This window comes from Mus pahari, chromosome 1 (assembly GCF_900095145.1).
Source record: "Mus pahari chromosome 1, PAHARI_EIJ_v1.1, whole genome shotgun sequence".
Taxonomy (NCBI): domain Eukaryota; kingdom Metazoa; phylum Chordata; class Mammalia; order Rodentia; family Muridae; genus Mus; species Mus pahari.
In genome coordinates this window covers 130645675-130665033 of record NC_034590.1, presented here as the reverse complement: position 1 = coordinate 130665033, position 19359 = coordinate 130645675, and the positions used below count along the sequence as shown (strand labels likewise).

At 38.0% G+C, this 19359-nt stretch overlaps 1 protein-coding gene across 1 annotated transcript in view; it reads right to left on the bottom strand.

Annotated features, from left to right (window-relative positions):
• The window catches only part of Carnmt1 (carnosine N-methyltransferase 1), a 41106-nt gene that overhangs the window by 18554 nt on the left and 3193 nt on the right, over positions 1-19359 (bottom strand). The window contains exons 2-6 of the mRNA XM_029536362.1: positions 15202-15397; positions 14248-14414; positions 3572-3712; positions 2342-2520; positions 3-95 (exon numbers count right to left, since the gene is read on the bottom strand). Coding sequence (XP_029392222.1) covers positions 3-95; positions 2342-2520; positions 3572-3712; positions 14248-14414; positions 15202-15397 — 776 coding nt within the window. The remainder of the gene's footprint in view (positions 1-2; positions 96-2341; positions 2521-3571; positions 3713-14247; positions 14415-15201; positions 15398-19359) is intronic.

The following is a 19359-nucleotide window of genomic DNA, read 5'->3' as shown; positions in this document are numbered from 1 at the left end:
ACCTGGCTTGAGTATTCTCCATATTGTATCGATATAATCAATTACATTGTGAGCTGTGTCTATGAAGAAACAGGTGGCAATACAGTCCCAGGCATCTAACCAACAGAAATCAGACCACTGCATCTGTTATTTTGTTTATTTTTTTTCTTTTTACCTTTTAAGTTTGCCAATTAACTCTTATAGCATATTAATATTTCATTTAACTGAAAGAATAGACATGATTAACACTAAATACTCAAAATGATTGTAGCAAAGTAGATATAGTAATCAATCTGGAAATCATTCGTTATTGACATATTACCATATATTATCAAATGACACTGTTAAAAGAGTTGTTCACTGTCAACTCAACCGCTAACCTTTACCAAGTTTCCTTTTGTGACTGACGCTTGTGACTGAACCTTAGGGTCTTGAGCTAGGAAGTGCTGTGACTAGGCTACCCTAGCTTCATTGAGAATCTGGGAAAACAAAATCATTGTCATCTTAAGTTTTTGAGTTCTGATTTAAGTGGAGTTAACCACTAATTCTGGCAGGTTTTAGGAGTAAACTCTTGCCAATTTGAGAAATAAATGACAACAAAATACCCAAATATTTGCCATGACTTGATAATCATCAGGGGGAAGTTGTCTGGGGAAGCCATAGGCTGAGGTAGGTCCCCAACAAAAACACTGTTTAGCTCTTGGAAGCTGTTATTAGGCAGGGTAGTAAAAGTGCCTGGCCCAGCAGAGATCACCTGTACCTCTGTGATGGTTTGTGTATGCTTGGCCCAATAAGATGTGATCTTATTGGAATAGGTGTGTCACTGTAGGTGTGGGCTTTAGTACTCTCATCCTAGTCTTCTCTAGCTGCCTTTGGAATAAGAGATGGGACTCTCAGCTCCTCCAGCCCCATGTCTGTCTGGATGTTGCCATGCTCCTGCCTTAACGATAATGGACTGAACCTCTGAACCTGTAAGCCAGCCCCAATTAAATTGTGTCTAAGAGTTGTCTTGGCCATGGTGTCTGTTCACAGCAGTAAAACCCTAACTAAAACAACTCTCTTCCAATCCCAGGAGAGGAAAGTGATTCTCAGTTGCATTATGAAACTTTTCACCAATTTCACTCCTATTTGAGATCTTATTCCTTAACATATACCCAAAAGGTTAACTTCTCCCAGTTGTCCCTTTTTAACTTCAGAATGATTTTGATCCAATCTCAGAATTTAGGGGAAATAAAGTTTTATTTTATATACAAAATTTTTCTATGTTGCTACTCCTGCTCTATGCTATCTTTCCTGTGGCTTCCTGTCCCTCTCATATAATTCAAACTACTTGCTTCGAGTTGTCTTTTTGTTTGTTTGTTTGTTTGGTTTGGTTTTTTGGGTTTTGCTTTTTTTGTTTGTTTTTTTCGAGACAGGGTTTCTCTGTGTAGCCCTGGCTGTCCTGGAACTCACTTTATAGACCAGGCTGGCCTCGATCTCAGAAATCCGCCTGCCTCTGCCTCCCAAGTGCTGGGATTAAAGGAGTGTGCTACCACCACCCGGCTGCTTCGAGTTGTCTTAACCAACCCTCTATCTCCCTCCTCCCTGCTACTCATGTCACCACAGTTCCTACTGAACACAGCCAGGTGCTCTCCCTAAACACCTAAGTGGCAAGTTCATTCTTAGTTTCTATTCTTAAATTTACTTCTCTACATTATTTTCTTCCAAACAATATTGTATGTTATGGCCTCTCTGTCCCTTCCAGAATTGGCTAGAGACTTTGTTTTGCTATCTGTTGTGCTTGGAATACACTTGTCATTTAACAGGTGACAGATATGTGTTGAAAGAATGCTCTTGCTGCCACTCACAATTCTGTTTTCCTTTTCCTATTATGGCCAAGTCACTCTTCCCATTCCTGCATCCCTCCAATGGTCTTCAGGCTAAAATGTAACTTCCAACCCGATGCAAGTCTTCTACAACTGGAGCTAACCTAACTCTCAAGCCATGCTTCCCATAAAGTTTCTTTTCGTGTCAGACTAGGCCTGCTGCAGTCCCCAATGATCTTATTCTTTTGCATCACGGTACCTCATCTCTGTCTATCCAGTCACAACCTCTTTCCAGAGCTCCAGCCCCACACTCACTTATTTCCATCTTTAGTGCATTCAGCATACATTTGGGTTCCTAAGTTGTCTTTTGTTATCAACATCTCTTGAATGTACATAAATTTCATTACACTTACTGTCATTGCCTTTTACACAACCCTGAAAATACATTGTCACTGACATTGCACACCTTATATTCTGCCATCAAAATAAATGGTTACAACACTGGATTATTTCTAGAGTAACTGTTAAGAGCTTTTAAATACTTGCTTTGAACTTACTGCATTCTGAGTAAATCTCCTGAAAGTCTCCTGCTGTCATCGAAAAGTTAGAACCAGGAGGAAGACTGTGGGGGTCAACATCAGGGAAAAAGATGGGTCGGATCTGATCAGCTGACCTCCGGTTATTGCTAAACTGATGGATCCAGGGGTAAAGCTTATATTTGTTAATTTCAGAACATCTGTAAAATATGAGCATATGGTTCAATGTTAACTACACATTTTACCTAGAAGAAAACCTACTTTAAGCACCAAAATATCATCTATTGATTGAGGTAAATCATTAGACTTGAAGAGTGTCAACACTACACTGTACTCAGTTATCTGAAGCTGTGTATGCAGGTAGATGACCAACCATGGATTAAAAGAAATTCAGAGATTCACATATACTATTCATTCAAATTTCTAAAAATTACTAAAATGTTTTCTCAGACAGGGTCTTATGTAGCCAGGCTGGCCTCAAACTCACTGTGTAACTGAGGATGACACTGAATTCTTGATCCTTCTGTTTTCCTCTCACAAGAGCTGAGATAAGAGGCCTGTGCCACCACACCCAGCAGAAATGTATTCCTGAACCTCCAAGGTGAATAAAACAAGCACACTAGTCTGCTGTTCTACCCATTTCTACAATTTGGCATAATAACCCTCCTCCCAAGCTCACCAGCAACCTAAACTGCACAGTCACCAATAACACAGCATTGCACCAACTGAGTAAGTTACCAGTAACGTGCTATTGAAACAGGCAGCTCGTTCTTTGTCTCGAATACACTGTATCTTCTGACTCAAAAATAATAACTCTTTTCTACTACCTTCTGGTGGAGGACACAGAAGTTCTCGGGTCCTTAATCTACTCAGTCATGTGAACAGGTATGGCCACTTATGGGAAGTCGTCAGGGAAAATAGTTACAATTGCTAAAATAAACTCTTACCTCACCAAGAAACAAAAAAGTGAAAAAGCTTAGAGAAATCATTTTAGTTTCATGGAATGCCCAATTACTTTCTAAAAAGTTGTTTGCTTGCCCTGTGTCGACACTGTTAAACAACTAATTAAATTAACACTGGTTACAGCGGCCATCGGTATAACATTATGAATGTAATATGTTCATTAATGTAAATATGTTCTACAGCAAGCAAGTACTATATATTTTTCTTCTAATTCAGAATTGTTCAAAAATAGGCAAAGCAATTTGATTTTAAGAAATTACTATTTCCATCAAAAAGTAAATTAAATACCTGTTGAGTACAAAGTTGGAAGAAAAGAGCATAAAAAAACTCCATTCATTTCCTTGACAAGCATAACCTAGCATAGCTATTTCCCAGGCCAATCTTCCTAGTCCAGCACCAGGTACCAGAATATTTACTTTAGAAGGATCCCTGAAATGAGACAAGGCAATTATATCCAGCCCCTCAAAGAGGAAAAAAAGAAAAAGAGACAAAATCCATATTAACAACTAAAAATTTATTCAATTATTCAATAAAATAAGCTTACTTGGACTCCTAACTTCTTAAAACTGAAGTATTACTAAATGTCAATAAAAATAAAAGATAGACAGAATTGTAATGTTATCAAGTAAGGGTTTTATTCCCCAAAGAATACTTTTCAGGAAAAAAAAAAAATCACATTGTATCTAAAGATGTATAGTCATTCTTATTTCTGGGAAGATAAATTATCCCAAAGTGATCCCTCATTATGTGTGGGACTTTTGAATTATTTCACCATGAGGCAGAGAACAAAACCTCACATCTTAGTTCATACAACACGGATTAAACAACCAAATAAATTAACTCCATTGAGAGTTTAATGTCTAAAGTATATCTCTACAATTTTATAGCTCTCAGTTACAAAAGGCAAGGGCAGGGGTACTGGTCACAGTAGCTCAGACCTCTTATCCCAGAATTGGGAGACTGGCAGGACTACCATGAGTTTGAGACTAGCCTGGTCTACATAGCAAACTCCAGAGTAGCCTGGGAGACAAACTAGGACTCTGTCTCTGCTGCCCCTACCTCTCTTCCAAAAGAAAGAGAGAAAAGGTCAGAGGGATGGATATTCTCTTGGAGAAAATGAGCAATGCCTTCTTTGAAAGGTGTCAGTAAGTAACCTGACTAGCCTCAAACTCGTGACCTTGCTGCCACAGCTCCCCTTGCAAATATTTCTGGGAGCATTTAAGACAACAGACTGCACCACACCAGAGGCTCCATTACCTCGCCACATTGCCATTAAATGTTTCCTTCTCTCTGAGCTCTGCCATTCCTTCAATAGAACTGCAATAAGCTTTAGGAGGAAAAGAATGTAGGTGGCTAGGACCTTTTCTCAGGAACCCTGGCCAATCAGTTACAGGGTTAGCAAAATGGTTCAGTGGGTACAGGCAGTTCTAACTAAGGCTGACAGGCTGAGCTCAATCGCTGGGACCCACAGAGTGCAAGAGAACCTACCCCTTTCAGGCTGCCCTGACCTTAAAATGTACATCTACATGCATGTATTAGTATACACATGCACATACACACGTAATTAAAAGTAACTTTACTTAAAAAAAAAAAAAGAGGAGAAAATGACATTTGCATAGGAACCAAAAAGAAAATGTGTGTAGTCAGTATCATGAATAAAGAGGGAATTTAACATTTTCAAAATTTGGTTCACAAAACCAATTCAATTTCAAACTATTCAAATCTCACAAACTACCTGTTCCCCAAGGCCTTCACTTTCAGAATGCAATAGGACATTTTTACTAGCAATATATTCTACAAGATAATCTTTGCATATTCTACTTAGAAAGAAAGAAAGAAAGAAAGAAAGAAAGAAAGAAAGAAAGAAAGAAAGAAAGAAAGAAAGAAAGAAAGAAATTGGGAGGCCAGGGAAATGGCTCATCCAGTAAAATGTTCTTATTATAAATTATTTATGGAACATATGTTTGAATAATACACCTGCCAGGAATGGACACACACCTTTAATCCCAGCACTCTGGACAGAGGCAAGCAGATTGTTATGAATTCAAGACCATCCTTGTCTACATAGTTAGTTCCAGGCCAGCTAGGGCTAACAGAGTGAGAACTCTTGTCATTAAAGTAACAAAATAAAACCAACAAGAACAACTTAGTAACTAACTTATAGAAGATTAGCTTTATGATTTCTTTCATCAACATTTCCTTAACCAGAAACTTGAACCTTCTGCCTCTACTCTGTGCCGAGAGGTACACTAGCATCTGAAGTGTGTAAGAGTGCTATTAAAAGTCACCAAGACAAAAAATACAGAACACAAACCCCTACCTCAGAAGTGAGCAGACCACTGCAGATCATCAAACTATTTGTATTATGACAAAAGGGTGTTTCCAATGGGTCTTAAAGTCAGAATATGTTTAGAATAAAATGACTGATCAAAACCGAAACAAAGAGGGTGGGATGGCAAGAATGCTTTCCTAAATGTGTAATCTTAACTAGATTTTCCCCCAAAGATACACATGCCGCTATGAATCCTTTAAAAGTCTAAAACATTTCTTGCTAAAATGAAGAGAAACAAACTTTAAATATAAATGTGATTTTAAAGCTTTAAAACCAGACTAGGCCATTTTATGAATAGTAAATGTTTTTGCAGGCTTAACTGTATTTTTGTTTTACAAATTAGCAAACTCCAATATAATATACTTTGTTTTATGGAATCAGCATGGTGACACTTGGCTGACCCCTAGTGGTAGGATTATATGCAACTCCCCCCAACCTCTGTGTGTGTGTGTGTGTGTGTGTGTGTGTGTGTGTGTGTGTGTGTGTGTGCGTGCGTGCGAGTGAGCGAATGTTCTCTCATGTACCACAGCATGCATGTAGAGGTCAAAGGTCAACTTGGAGGCATTGGTTCTCTCTACAATGTCAGTCTCAGACATACATACAGCTTGGGTCATCAGGCTATGCAGCAAGCACCCTTATCTATTCAGCCATCTGCAACTTTTAAGCAGCAAAAGTAGTTTTCTGAATCATAGCTATTCTGTCCAATATAGCAGACAGCACAAAATTCATAAGATTTAAAGTATATAAAGTGATATATGTTCTAAGTGTAAAATAAGCTGGACCTCAAAAACTTGACATAAGATGAATGAAAAAAAATCTCAGTAATCTTTGATATTGATACAAGTTGAAATTCTAGTTTATTAAATTCATCCTACTATTTTGCTTTTCTTTGTAGCTATCAAAGCATTTAAATTACATGAGAACATTATATTGATAGCCTGTACATGTCAATAAATTCTCAACAGGATATCCTCTTGGATATCTATCCCTCTAAGTCACTAAGGAAGGATTTAAAACGTTACACCAGGACAGAGATGCAGCTCTATTAGTCTAGTGCTTCTTTAGCATACAGGAAGCCCTGGCACTGCAGAAAAATAGGCATAGCGGTATATGTGTAAATCCCGATATTCAGGGTATAGAAGCAGGAAGACAGGAGTTCAAGGTCATCGTTAGCAACAAAGCAAGTTTAAAGCCAGCCTGAGCTATATGAAATCCTGTCTTTAAAACAAAAAAAAAAAAAGTGCCAATTACAGTCCCAATTACTTGGGGAAAACTGAACATCTACTTTACCTATAATATTTTGGCATTGTAATATTAGAATAATTTCTATACACAGAAGTGTATCTATAAATCCAATTCAACAATGTTGAACTCTAGATTTTAACAAACACCACCAAACCATCCTTTATAAAATTTTTTCCTATTTTTTGCTTTTACAGGAACCATGTTTCTCCACAGCTTCACTTCTTCCTATATTTCAATTTTTGCAAAACATTATGTAAAAATGGCTTAACATAGTTTTTACATTTGAATGTCTATGAGATTGTCTTATATTCCTTTTATGCCAATTCATGTCATTTTATGCCATTTTTCTCTTGAATTATTAATCGTAGTTTTATCACTGAGGTTATTATTCTAGAATTATGAACATTTAAAATTCTGATTTGAAAGAAGCTTAAAACATACTTTTTCAGTCAAGAAAGAATGAGATAAAATATTCTTCACTCTATACAATTTCATATGGCATTGTAAAATTTCACTATTTTCTCTTTTAAAATAGATTCCTTTAAGCTAACAAATCCCTTTATATAGTTAATGTCTCTATTTTAATAAAATAGAAAACAAGTTTTTTTTAATTTAGTTTTTTTCTAAAAACTATGTGAAAGATAAATTTTCAACAAGTCAGTCAATGTCTTCTTGGAGTACAGTAAATACTGAAATAGTCATAAACAAAATGTTACCCCAAATGGTCTTCAAATAGGCTAATGAATTAAGATTTTTAAAACAAACAAACAAAAATAACAAACCAGTTAAATAGTTTTTATAGTAAAAAAAAAATTCCAAGCCTTTAAGGCTGGCTCAAATGTTTCTTTCCTTCACATGCATGTACTTTGCAGCACTGAACCAGCAGACACTTGGGGAAACTGAACATTTGCATTGCTGGTTTTCTTTATTGTTTGTCTAGGTGAAATTTTCGATATATACTAGTCTATCAAATGTTTAGCATTACACTATTCTTGTGTTCGTACTTGAAAAAAACAGGTTAGGTCTTGAGCTCACATATATTTTTTGCTTGAGACAAGGTCTCAATACTTAGTTAGCACTGGCTGGCCTAAAACAAACCATACCACACTGGTCCTGGGCTTGTTTGCTCCTCCCACCTTTCCCCTGAATGCTAGGATTGCTAATGGAAGAGCCACAACATTCAGCTAACCTTTCATTTTAAGTGAAAATAAAACAAAAACAAAGAGTATTGCTTGCTAACTTCATCATTCAACTGTTCACAAGAGCAGCATAGAAAATACCTAAATGTAAAATGTAAAAAATGTAAAACCAAAACAGACACCAATGATCTAACATTTGGTAAAATGTAGAAAGCATTTCTTTATCAACAATGCAGAGGCCAATCTGTACCTTCAAAATTATTCCCAAACTCAACACATTATTCCCAAATATGGACAAACAGGTAAAATGTGTTTACATAAAACATTTTAATTGAGCAAGAGCAGGTAGTTCTATGCATATTCATAGACATCTCAGGATGGCCATTCACTGTAATCTCAGGAAGGAAAGGCAGTTGAAACTGAGTTAAGTCCAGCTCAAGTGTATGTAAGGACATCAAGTTTTATGCCTGCTGTGGAATGATCTGAGACCCAAGTGACGATGCTTTATCCAGAACTAACTCGGATCCTGAGGGGCGATAACTAATGTGCCTTATCCAGGCCCTTCTCTTTCTCTGAGACAAGGCTTTGCTGTGTAACACAGGCTGGCCTCAAATTCCCAAGCATCTTGCCCCAGCCATACACAGGCACAGGCACAGGCACCATACCTACACCTGCTTCTGGGGGATTGGTTTATGGGAAAGCTATGAAATTAACTGTGCATGTGGCCTTAACATTTACCTTTCTTATCTAGTACAAAGAAACTAATCTAAGTAAAACAAAACAAAATGATATAGAAGAAAATATGTAATTCTCCCATCAGGTCCAAGATTGAGGAAATAAACATTTTTCCCCAGTATATTTCATTTAAAGTTTATTAATTTGTATGTGAACATATATCTGTGTCACAGCTGTAACACTCGGTGTTGCGGGGATGGGGAGGGTAGATGGATAGCCATGACAGAAGACTCATGTCCTTCTTAATCCTAAACTCTGACATCTTTACCTACTGAAAAATGCCTTTAATTATTCTTTTACTTTTAAAATAATTTACTAGCACCACCTAAAGCTAATTCCTCTGTTTACCAGATGTTACACCCTGTACAGCTGAAAAGTAAACTATAAAACAGCGAGTGTACAAGTCTCCTAAGTACCTTTAGCAAAGCCATGCTTTTTATTAGACAGCTAGTACTGAAAGGCTGACTAGACACAATTGCACATATTATTCAGTAATTTTAAGTATAAATAAAATGATAAACATCAGAAGTTATATTGACTTAAGCATCTGAAATTCATTCAAACTTTGGGACAAAGTATAAAAGAGCCTGACTATACAAGCTACTTTCAGAAAGGAAGATACTATGAATTCAGGAACACTTAGAACTTAAAGAAGCCATTATCCAGAACTTTATTGAGCAAAGCACTGATGACTTTCAGAGACTAAAAACTAGAAACTTAAAAACAAATAATATCCCCATAGAAGTAATTATGTTCATAAAGGTTCATAAAACTTAAAGCAATTATAAAACTACAAAAAGTTAATACAAGAAATTAGCTCATTACTCTAATAGTTATGGAATCCTTCATGAAGTGTCACTGTTAAAAATCTTAGAGGTAGCCAGGCGTGGTGGCACACACCTTTAATCCCAGCACTTGGGAGGCAGAGGCAGGCAGATTTCTGAGTTCCAGGCCAGCCTGGTCTACAAAGTGAGTTCCAGGACAGCCAGAGCTATACAGAGAAACCCTGTTTCGAAAAACCAAAAAAAAAAAAAAAATCTTAGAGGCAAGAGTGTAGCTCAATGGTAAGGCCCATGTGTAACAAGTAGGCAGATAACTTGTAGTAGCACTGCTGGCTGAAAACACGCAGCCTTTTAAGAGTGGCAATTTGTACTATTCTGATTCAAAGTCTTCAAAATGATTCTTAATGAAAATTACTTCTTATCTTCCAGAAAAGAATAAAAAACAAGTTGTTGTCCTCTCAATGTATCGTGGGTAGAAGGCAAGCTTACTCTTGGCAAATGAAAACCACAGGCCACTATCCCTTACAATGAATGAGTATAGAAATCCCAAACAAAATATTAGCAAATCTAACCCAACAATGTTCTTGGAAAATTATTTACAATAGCCAAATGTGATCTCTCCTAAGAAGGCAAGGGTGATTTGATTTAACACATGAAAATGAGATTTTAATAAGAAGGGTAGAAGACCTCAACAAGGTTGTCTCAATAGAATCAAAAGGTATTTAACAACATCCAACATCCTTTCAAAGAAAGGTGGAAAAATATCAAACAAGAAAAGGCGAATTAAGAAAACACCAGAGGGGGCTGAAGAGATGGCTCAGTGGTTAAGAGCACTGACTGCTCTTCCAGAGGTCCTGAGTTCAATTTCCAGCAACCACATGGTGGTTCACAACCATCTGTAATGGGTGAGCCTTTTTTGGTGCTTCTGAAAACAGCTACAGTGTATACAGTATACTCATCATATATAAATATAAAATAAGTGAAATCTTTAAAGAAAGAGAGAGAGACAGAGAGAGAGAGAGACAGAGAGAGACAGAGAGAGAGAGAGAGAGAGACAGAGAGAGAGAGAGAGAGAGAGAGAGAGAGAGAGAACCCCACAGTTAACATTATACTCAGAGGTGAAAAGAAAAAGCTTTCCCCTAAGAATAAAAATAAGGAATAAAAAGCATTCAAGTTGGGGGCCGGGTGTGGTGGTGCACACCTTTAATCCCAGCACTAGGGAGGCAGAGGCAGGCGGATTTCTGCATTCAAGGCCAGCCTGGTCTACAAAGTGAGTTCCAGGACAGCCAGGGCTATTCCCTGTCTCGGGGGGGGGGGGGGGGAAGCATTCAAGTTGGAAAGGAAGAAATTAAAACTTTTTGCATGATATGATCTAATATATGGAAATTCCCCCCAAAATAATCTATAAGAAAGGTAGATCCTATTCAGAAAGTACACCCCAAAATGTCCAAAAGTCTTAAGCATATACATCATGACTTTTACAGCATTTATTTTTCTGAGAAATAAACTCCATGATGCAGCAGGGAAGTAGATAAACAGGAGCCATGTTTGACATATATGAATGCCATAATGAAACCCATTATGTTGTATGCTAACTCAAAAAATGAACAGATACTTTGAATGAAAAAAAAAAAACAGTGACAGCTTAGATAAGTATACACACACACACACACACACACACACACGCACACACACGGTGAGTTAGCCAAGCACTTTATGTTAAGTTTACTCTGCTTTTTTGCCATCATGGAGACAAAAGCAAAGAAAGCTCCCAGCCCTCCCAAAGCCAAAGCCAACGTGAAGGCCTTGAAAGCTAAGAAGGTGGTGCTGAAAGGTATCCACAGCCACAGAGGAAATCCCACAAGTCGCCTACCTTCAGGTGGCCCAAGACCTTCCAGTTCTGGAGGCAGCCCAAATACCCTCAACATAGTGCACCCAGGAGAAACAAGCTTGACCACTGTGCCATCATCAAATTCCCCCTGACCAGTGAATCTGCCATGAAGAAGACAGAGGACAAATGCTTGTGTTCACTGCAGAGGATGTCAAGGCCAACACGCACCAGATCAAACAGGCCATGAAGAAACTATGAGACTAATGTGGCCAAAGTCAGGTCCTGATAAGGCCTGACTGAGAGAAGAGAGAAGAGGGTGCAAGTTCACTTGGCTCCTGATAATGATGCTCTGGATGTTGCCAACAAGATTGGGACCATCTAAACTCAGTCCAGATGGGTAATTCTAAACATACACTTTTTTCACCATTAAAAAAACAAAATAAAACAAAACCTGACTCGGCAACAAAATAATCTTGCTCCTAGCTTTTGCTGATGTCCTATGTCCACAGCAGTTGATTTACTATTTAAGAAGTAATTCTTTTATGCAAGAGATCAGTAACTATTCACTGTTGCAAAATTTTTCCTACTACTCTGTCTCGGGAAAATGCTGAAGTCACTGTATATGAAATATAAGGTAAAATGCAGACAAAACTTTATAATCCAGTTCATTTTCTAGAAAGAAACAATATTCCCACATTACTACATTTCTTGATGCAAGATTTTTACAAAATTTTCTTAAGAGATTGTCTGAAGCAATAAATACTTATAAGTATTTCAGAAATGAAAAATAAATTATTTACTCTGCCCTCTATACTAATGTTCTGACAGAAAAAGCAAAATATAATTTATTTTTGATTAACGTATTTACTCACTCTCATCTTCACTGTGTTTTTGTTTTTTTGTTGTTGTTGTTGCATAAAATGCTGACCCAAAACAAAACTATTAATGCAAAAACTCAAGAAAATAAAGAAGTTTTTAAAAACCCTGAAACAACACAAATGTCAGGATTATTGGGGAGGAACTTAAACAAATCACTGAAAACTGTGCTGAGCTGAGGTGTGGCAGTACATGCCTATGGTCCTAGCACTCTGGAGGTCAATCAAGGCAGGAGGATTTTAAGTTCAAGGCCAGCATGAGCTCATAAGCTACAGTGAGACCTTGCCTCAGAAAATCATAAAGTTCAGCACCTAACAGCAGAGATAGACCCTGTGTACAAGGCAGGTACCAGCACTGAGTATGAGTGTGTCTGTGCAGGAGAATGCACAAAGTGACAAAGTATATGCTTAATTTGGGGAAATAACCAAGCCTCACAGGATCTACAACACAGGTCTCAAATACCTTAGATTTTTCAGAAAAAATAAAAAATCCCCAAGGATAGAAGAATTTAAACAACAGAATTAAAACAATAGTAACTGAAGATTATAATTCACTGAATAAAATAGGAACTGTAAGTCCTTGAAATAAATCTCTATGGAAGAGAAGGAAGAAGGGCCCCCTTTATTAGAGAGCAGCCTGAGAACTGTCAAGGTTACAAAAACCACACCTCCCAGGCGTCACAGCCCAAACTGATGTACTATCAGGTTCCAGAACTGTGCTCAAGGGTCAATTTCCTGAATCTGCCAACTGAAAGTGAACAGATTTATTCTCAAGAACAGACTCTGCCTGCGTGGTGGAGCACACCTTTAAATTCAGACTCAGGAGGTAGAGGCAGATGGATCTCTGTGCTCAGGTCAGCCTGGTCCACACAGTGAGTTCCAGGCCACCCGTGGCTACACAGTGAGACCCTGAAATCTAAAGCTGTGAAGTATTAAGCAGTAAGAAACCATGACAAATACTATATGACTCTCAAATGGCTTTACAATAATTCTGAATGTGTGGTTTTAGACATCCACATGCTGAAAGAAGGAGGGAAGGAGAAGGTGGGAATGATAGTGATGCTGTAAAATGCCAAAACTTGATGAATGTTGAAAAAGAACCATAATTTTGAAGTTACTTCAAAATTAAAAGTTCAAAAGAGAGAAAAAGAGACAACGATCCTGACATTCCTCGAAGGATACACCCAAACTCAGGAGTTCTGAACACTTGGAACTATGGATCCCAGGGTCTGAGACAAAATTCACTGGGCTTATAAGAATGGGGAAAAACTCAATTTTATTTTATTATTTAAAAAGTCTACTTTAAATTGTAAGTATAGACTATTTTTATGTGTCTATGTGTGGAAATGTGCACATGTGAGTGTAGATGCCCACAGAGTCCAGAGAGAGTACTGGGTCCCCTAGAGCTGGAACTTTACAAGTAACTGTGAGCTTAATAATGTTCAGCTGGAAACTGAACTTGGGTTCTCTGCAAGAGCAGTAAGAACATATTCTAACTACTGAGCCTTCTTTCTACTTCCAAACAGATTCTAACAGCAATAATCTTTAATTAATACTTGTCCTCAGTTCCAAAAATTTCAGGATCTTCACTTCAAAATAAATGGCTCTTTGTAGCCCTATGCATTTCACTTTATTCCTTTATTCATTTACAAATGTGAGTCTGAAAAGCAGAGGCGGAGCTTCAGAATCCACAAAGGTAGTAAGTTGCTCCTCTATGGTACGATGGATGGGTGCCACAGCTCTTTACGTATGTCACTATCACTGGGTTCTCAAAGCAACTTATAATGCGGTGAGTACTGTTGACTATGAATACTTACTCTAACAGTTTCAAATCTCTTGTATTTACTGGAGCAAATGTCACCAAACATAAAAACTTGAACCACACACAACTGAAGCATCCAGGAACAAGTATACCACTCACATACATAACAACTGAGCAACTATGAAAATGAATCACAAGATGGAAATGCTATAGCTAAATGATTAAATCTTACAGAAAGTGGGTAAAAATGGGGTAATATTTACCATCTCTCTTTTGGAAAATTTTTGATGATCTCTTTAATGATTGGCTTATAGCAGGCGTCCCTTTCTGCTTTCCCGGTCTCACTCCAGTCTCTTACAAACTGTTTCAGCGTAGATTTTAACTTATCCATGTCAAATGTAGATGCTGGCATAATCTTTCCATTGGCCTGCTTAAAAGGGGAGAAAAGAATTATTTTCTTAGAGTCAATTTTGAATATGGTTAAATAAGCATGCTAAGATACAGATGTGTCAATGATAGTATCAGCTTCTCACCTAAGGAGGGGCTCAAGTGCAGCTTGAGATCCTATATGACTAACACTTGGTGCTCTCACTTCTACCCTCAATAGTCCTTACTGGTCAAGGACCCACACTGAGCTACTATGGTGACATACACCCCACCCTCCAAGAGAGGTAAGAAAGTCTGTCTAGTTCACTGATGGGTAGCATGAATGGCTCACATCGGACTGGCCAGAATCTATCTGGATACACAGAGCCTTCAGTTACTACTCCTAGTACTAGTCACTTTAGATTTAAGTGACAAAAAAAATTCTAAGGGCAAAATGAACATCAACAAATATAAGATACTGAAAAAGAAAACAGGGAAATTAACTGATATAGCTAGCTAGTAAAGTCCTTTAAGAAATTTAAGTCCTCTATATAATAGTAGTACATCCAAAACACCACATAAAAGTATCAACAATTATCTATGTACAAAAACAAAAACAAGCCAGGCGTGGTGGAGCACGCCTTTAATCCCAGCACTCNGGAGGCAGAGGCAGACAGATTTCTGAGTTCAAGGCCAGCCTGGTCTACAAAGTGAGTTCCAGGGCAGCCAGGGCTACACAGAGAAACCCTGTCTCAAAAAACCAACTTTCAGTAGAGTGGATGACCTGCGCAAGAGCTGGACATACAGACCATAACCCTAAAATTAAAAGAGACAGAACTGATTTCACATACATCTTCTCCATATTCTTTATTTTCAAACATATGTATGCAATCATTCACAATGGTCAGCAGTATTTCCTGATTATGGTCAATGCATTTCCGGATCTTGTCCAAGTGAAGAGGAAACTGAGGAAGCAGTTTCTGCTGGTTATCAGGAAGTGATCGAAACTGTCTTTCTGTTCTGTTCACTCGTTCGTGCATACTGGTGCTAAAACAGAAAAGGTGTTTTATTTTAATTGGTAAAAGAATTCTCTCACCAGAGGCCAAGCTCATTTTAAGACTGTCAGCTTACATAACTGTTATTCTGAAGTTATGCTGGACACCACCCTTATTTCCCACCCTTTGACATTTGAAGGAAAGTCTTTTGCTTCATGAGGAATACTTCTCAGAGGAATCGACAACAAAATGGCTTATAATGAATAAGACATGTGCGCTAATAAGAGGACACATCAAAGATTAATTTATAATTATTTTACTAATTTCAATTTTCAAATTAAACATTTTGGGCAAAACTGGATGATGGCATAGCTACATCATCAAGCAGTAACAAACTGCAGTAAAAGTTAAAATGCCCTAGATTTAATCCCCAGAATCAGAACAGTAAAAATGTAGAATATAGAGTATGTTTGGAAGCTAACTAAAGGCTAGCCAAGTTGAATTTTGAAAAATATAAATTATATACTACAAAAGTATTAAGCAAATGAAAAATTAAAATTCTTTAGGGTTTCAAATGTAATAGTCACAATTTGCATTCCAAAGGTTTTCTAATGGTTACTTTGAGGATTGCTTATTTATGAAGTAAAAAGGAAAGCCTCATTATTAAAAGCTAAATGTCATTTTATATCAACCAAATTGACAAAAACCCATATATCCAACTAGGTCAAATGTTTGTGAATTATGGAAAAATTAGAACATTTACATACCAATGGTGAATCCAGAAATGAATATAACCACTTTGCAAAATAACAGCATCCTTAGTAAAGCTTAATGTTTATCAGCCCTATGATCTAGAAATTATACTCTTAAACATACTCAAGAAACACAAGCTGCCTTCACCCCAGCACTGTCAAATAAACATAAAACCCCACGAACAACAGAAAGCCTATTATCAGTGGTCATGATGAAGAAATTATACTGGGGAATGCAGAGAAATAAATCACGGCTACAACTCTAAAAGATAAAAGCAGGAACACAAATATTTGTTAAAAATAGCACATTAAAGTACACATGATACACAACTTCATTTTATATAACATCAAGCAACACATTGTTTAGGAACCAAGCCAGTGTGCAAGGAAAGGAATACCCTCTCTGGGGAAAAAGGATAAGACTGTCTGTGTGTGTACATGTGAGTGTGTGTATATATGCATGTATGGCAGTATGTGTGGATGTGGGCGTGTACACAGACCATGGAAACTGTGTGATGGGCTCACAGGAATTCGCTGCATCTTTCTTTACATTCTTTATACACAAATAAAACAAGTACTTCTTTAAAATAAATATGTAAAATTCTGAAGAGTAATGAAGCACAGCTCTTGCTATCCATAAACGCCACAGTCCTATTTTTTTTTTTTTTGGAGACAGGGTTTCTCTGTGTAGCCCTGGCTGTCCTCGGACTCAGAAATCTGCCTGCCTATGCCTCCCGAGTGCTGGGATTAAAGACATTAGAGCACCGCTACCATCACCCCCCATTTCTAAAGGCACGTGTAGCACTGTGGGAGGGAGGCCCCAAGGGTGATGTAAGAGGACACCTAGGCAGGAGTTTCACTGACACTGCCTGTTTACACCTGAGATAGTAAGAAGTTCTCAAGTCAGAAATGCTGTAATCTAGTTTGTTACTTACTACTATATGATCTCTTTTGTACCTCAAAGTGTCTTGATAAAACAAGGTAAAAATGATATAATGGTCATGGAAGTATTTGCTGAAATTTAATAAATGTCAAGTATGTATATAACAGAGACTGGTTGGAACAAATCTCCACAAAGCCCACAGGTAGTCAGTCCTCTGTTCATGCCATCAACCTTCACTGGATAGGAAAACTTAGTAAACATAGTCAGTACTTGTTACAGTTTAGATATGAAGTTCTTTTCCTTAAAAAAATAAAAACAAAAATCCATGTACCAAGGGCTTGTTTCCGAGCTGGTGGTACTTTCTAGGGGGGCTCTAGAAACTCTAGGAGTTAACTGGAGGTGATAGGTCCTGGGGTTTGGGGGCAGGGGTGGGGGTAGATGATGATGACACACTTCTGGGTATCTTGTCCAGAGACTTACTCTCTTTCAGCGTGCTGGCCACCAGATCAGCTGCTCTGCTCAGTCATCTTCCCTCCCAGCAGACTAGAACCTGCGAAACTGTGAGTCAAAACACATTTGCCGGGGCTGGCGAGATGGCTCAGCCGGTAAGAGCACTTACTGCTCTTCCGAAGGTCCTGAGTTCAAATCCCAGCAACCACATGGTGGCTCACAACCACCTATAATGAGATCTGACGCCCTCTTCTGGTGCATCTGAAGACAGCTACAGTGTACTTATGTGTAATAATAAAAACAAAACACATTTGCCTCCCTTGAGTTGTTTATATTGGGTTATCAGAGTGGCAAAGAGTCTGAAAAAGATGGCAGGCATCCCTACTTCTTCCATATTAGTACATCACAGTGAAAATACAAACAAATGTAGAAAAGCAAAAATACTCAGGGTAAGAGCCATAACCGCCCCCCTTCTAGAAGGAACCATTTCTGACCTTTTACGTAGTACTCATCTTGTAGCTGTTTAAGACAAATTCACTCCTGACTGAATGCACAAATTCTGTATATGTATTTACCGAACATAAAGTGATACTTTATGTACAAAGAGGGATGATCAAAGCTAGTTAACCCATCACTTCTACACTTATCAGTGTCCCCTGACCAACACATACCTACACGACTTCACCCTTCCACTCCCATCTGTTGGTTAACTACCATTCTGCTCATGACTGTTTAGATTCCACACATAACAACAGGAGGGCTTTCTGTGACTGGGCTGCTTTCATGTAACAGGTACTCATGTGGTACATTTAATTGCAGAGCACTTGGAAATGTGTCCTTTTAGCTAAGAGTTAAGATATACCAGTCTGAGAAACATAATCCCTTGTCCTTAACAGAAGAATTTTTGTCAGATTGGATAAATGCTCTCAAAAAAAAAAAAAAGAATAAAATGATTTTTAACATTCTACTTTATGCAACCAAAATTTACTAAGGCATTTCCTAACTGCAGTGCAGTGCATTTAGTGTACTTTTTTGCATTCACAATCTGTTTGTATTTGCTATGGTTTGAAAGAGGCCACAAAAATGCACATTAAAATTTAATCCTTATTGTGAGGCATAAAATAGGTAGAAATGTAAGCCAATTATGGTATCTGAAGGTAGGACTTTCGGGAAATATTAAAAATTAAATGGCACCTGAAGGGCAGCACCCTAACCTGATGGGATTGTGGCTTTGGAAACAAAAACAAAAACAGAAGGAGGTGCAAGTCCCCTACCACGTGATGTCTTACACTGCCTCAAGGCTCCATGGACTTTCTACACTAGCAAGAACTTCACCAAATGTGCTCCACAGCCTTCAACGTCCCACCCTTTAACACCATGAGACAAATATAGTCTTTATTCCTTACAAATAAATGACTTAATTTGGGGGATTCACTTGTGGCAAGAGATGACTGAGGGCATATTTTAGAAAAAAAAGAGAGGGGGGTATAAATATTCAAAAGTAGTATTATTGGGCCTGAAGGGATAAATACAAATGTTTTTTGGAAGGTTTTTTTTAAAGCCAATTTATATTAAGTTCTAAAGTTTCCTTAGTAAAGTTAGGGGGACAGAGGAGTGGTGAGAGTTTAAAGTTCACTGTGAGCAACTCAAGACAGTCTTATTACAGCACTAACTGCCTAGTGTTCCTAGGCAGTGGCTGCTCTATCATCTTCTCACTGTACTTCAGATTTTTAGTAGCATGCGTCCCCGTTCCTAAACAGCTAATACATCAGAGAGTTATCATCTCCAAGTGACTTTTCTCAGCCCCACTATGGCTAAAAAGCATGAGAGGTGCTACCTAGGAACACTGCTACAGATGCATGCAGCCTTCACCTAAGGTCCCCAACCCTCCCCTGCCCTGCTACAGATGCATGCAGCCTTCACCTAAGG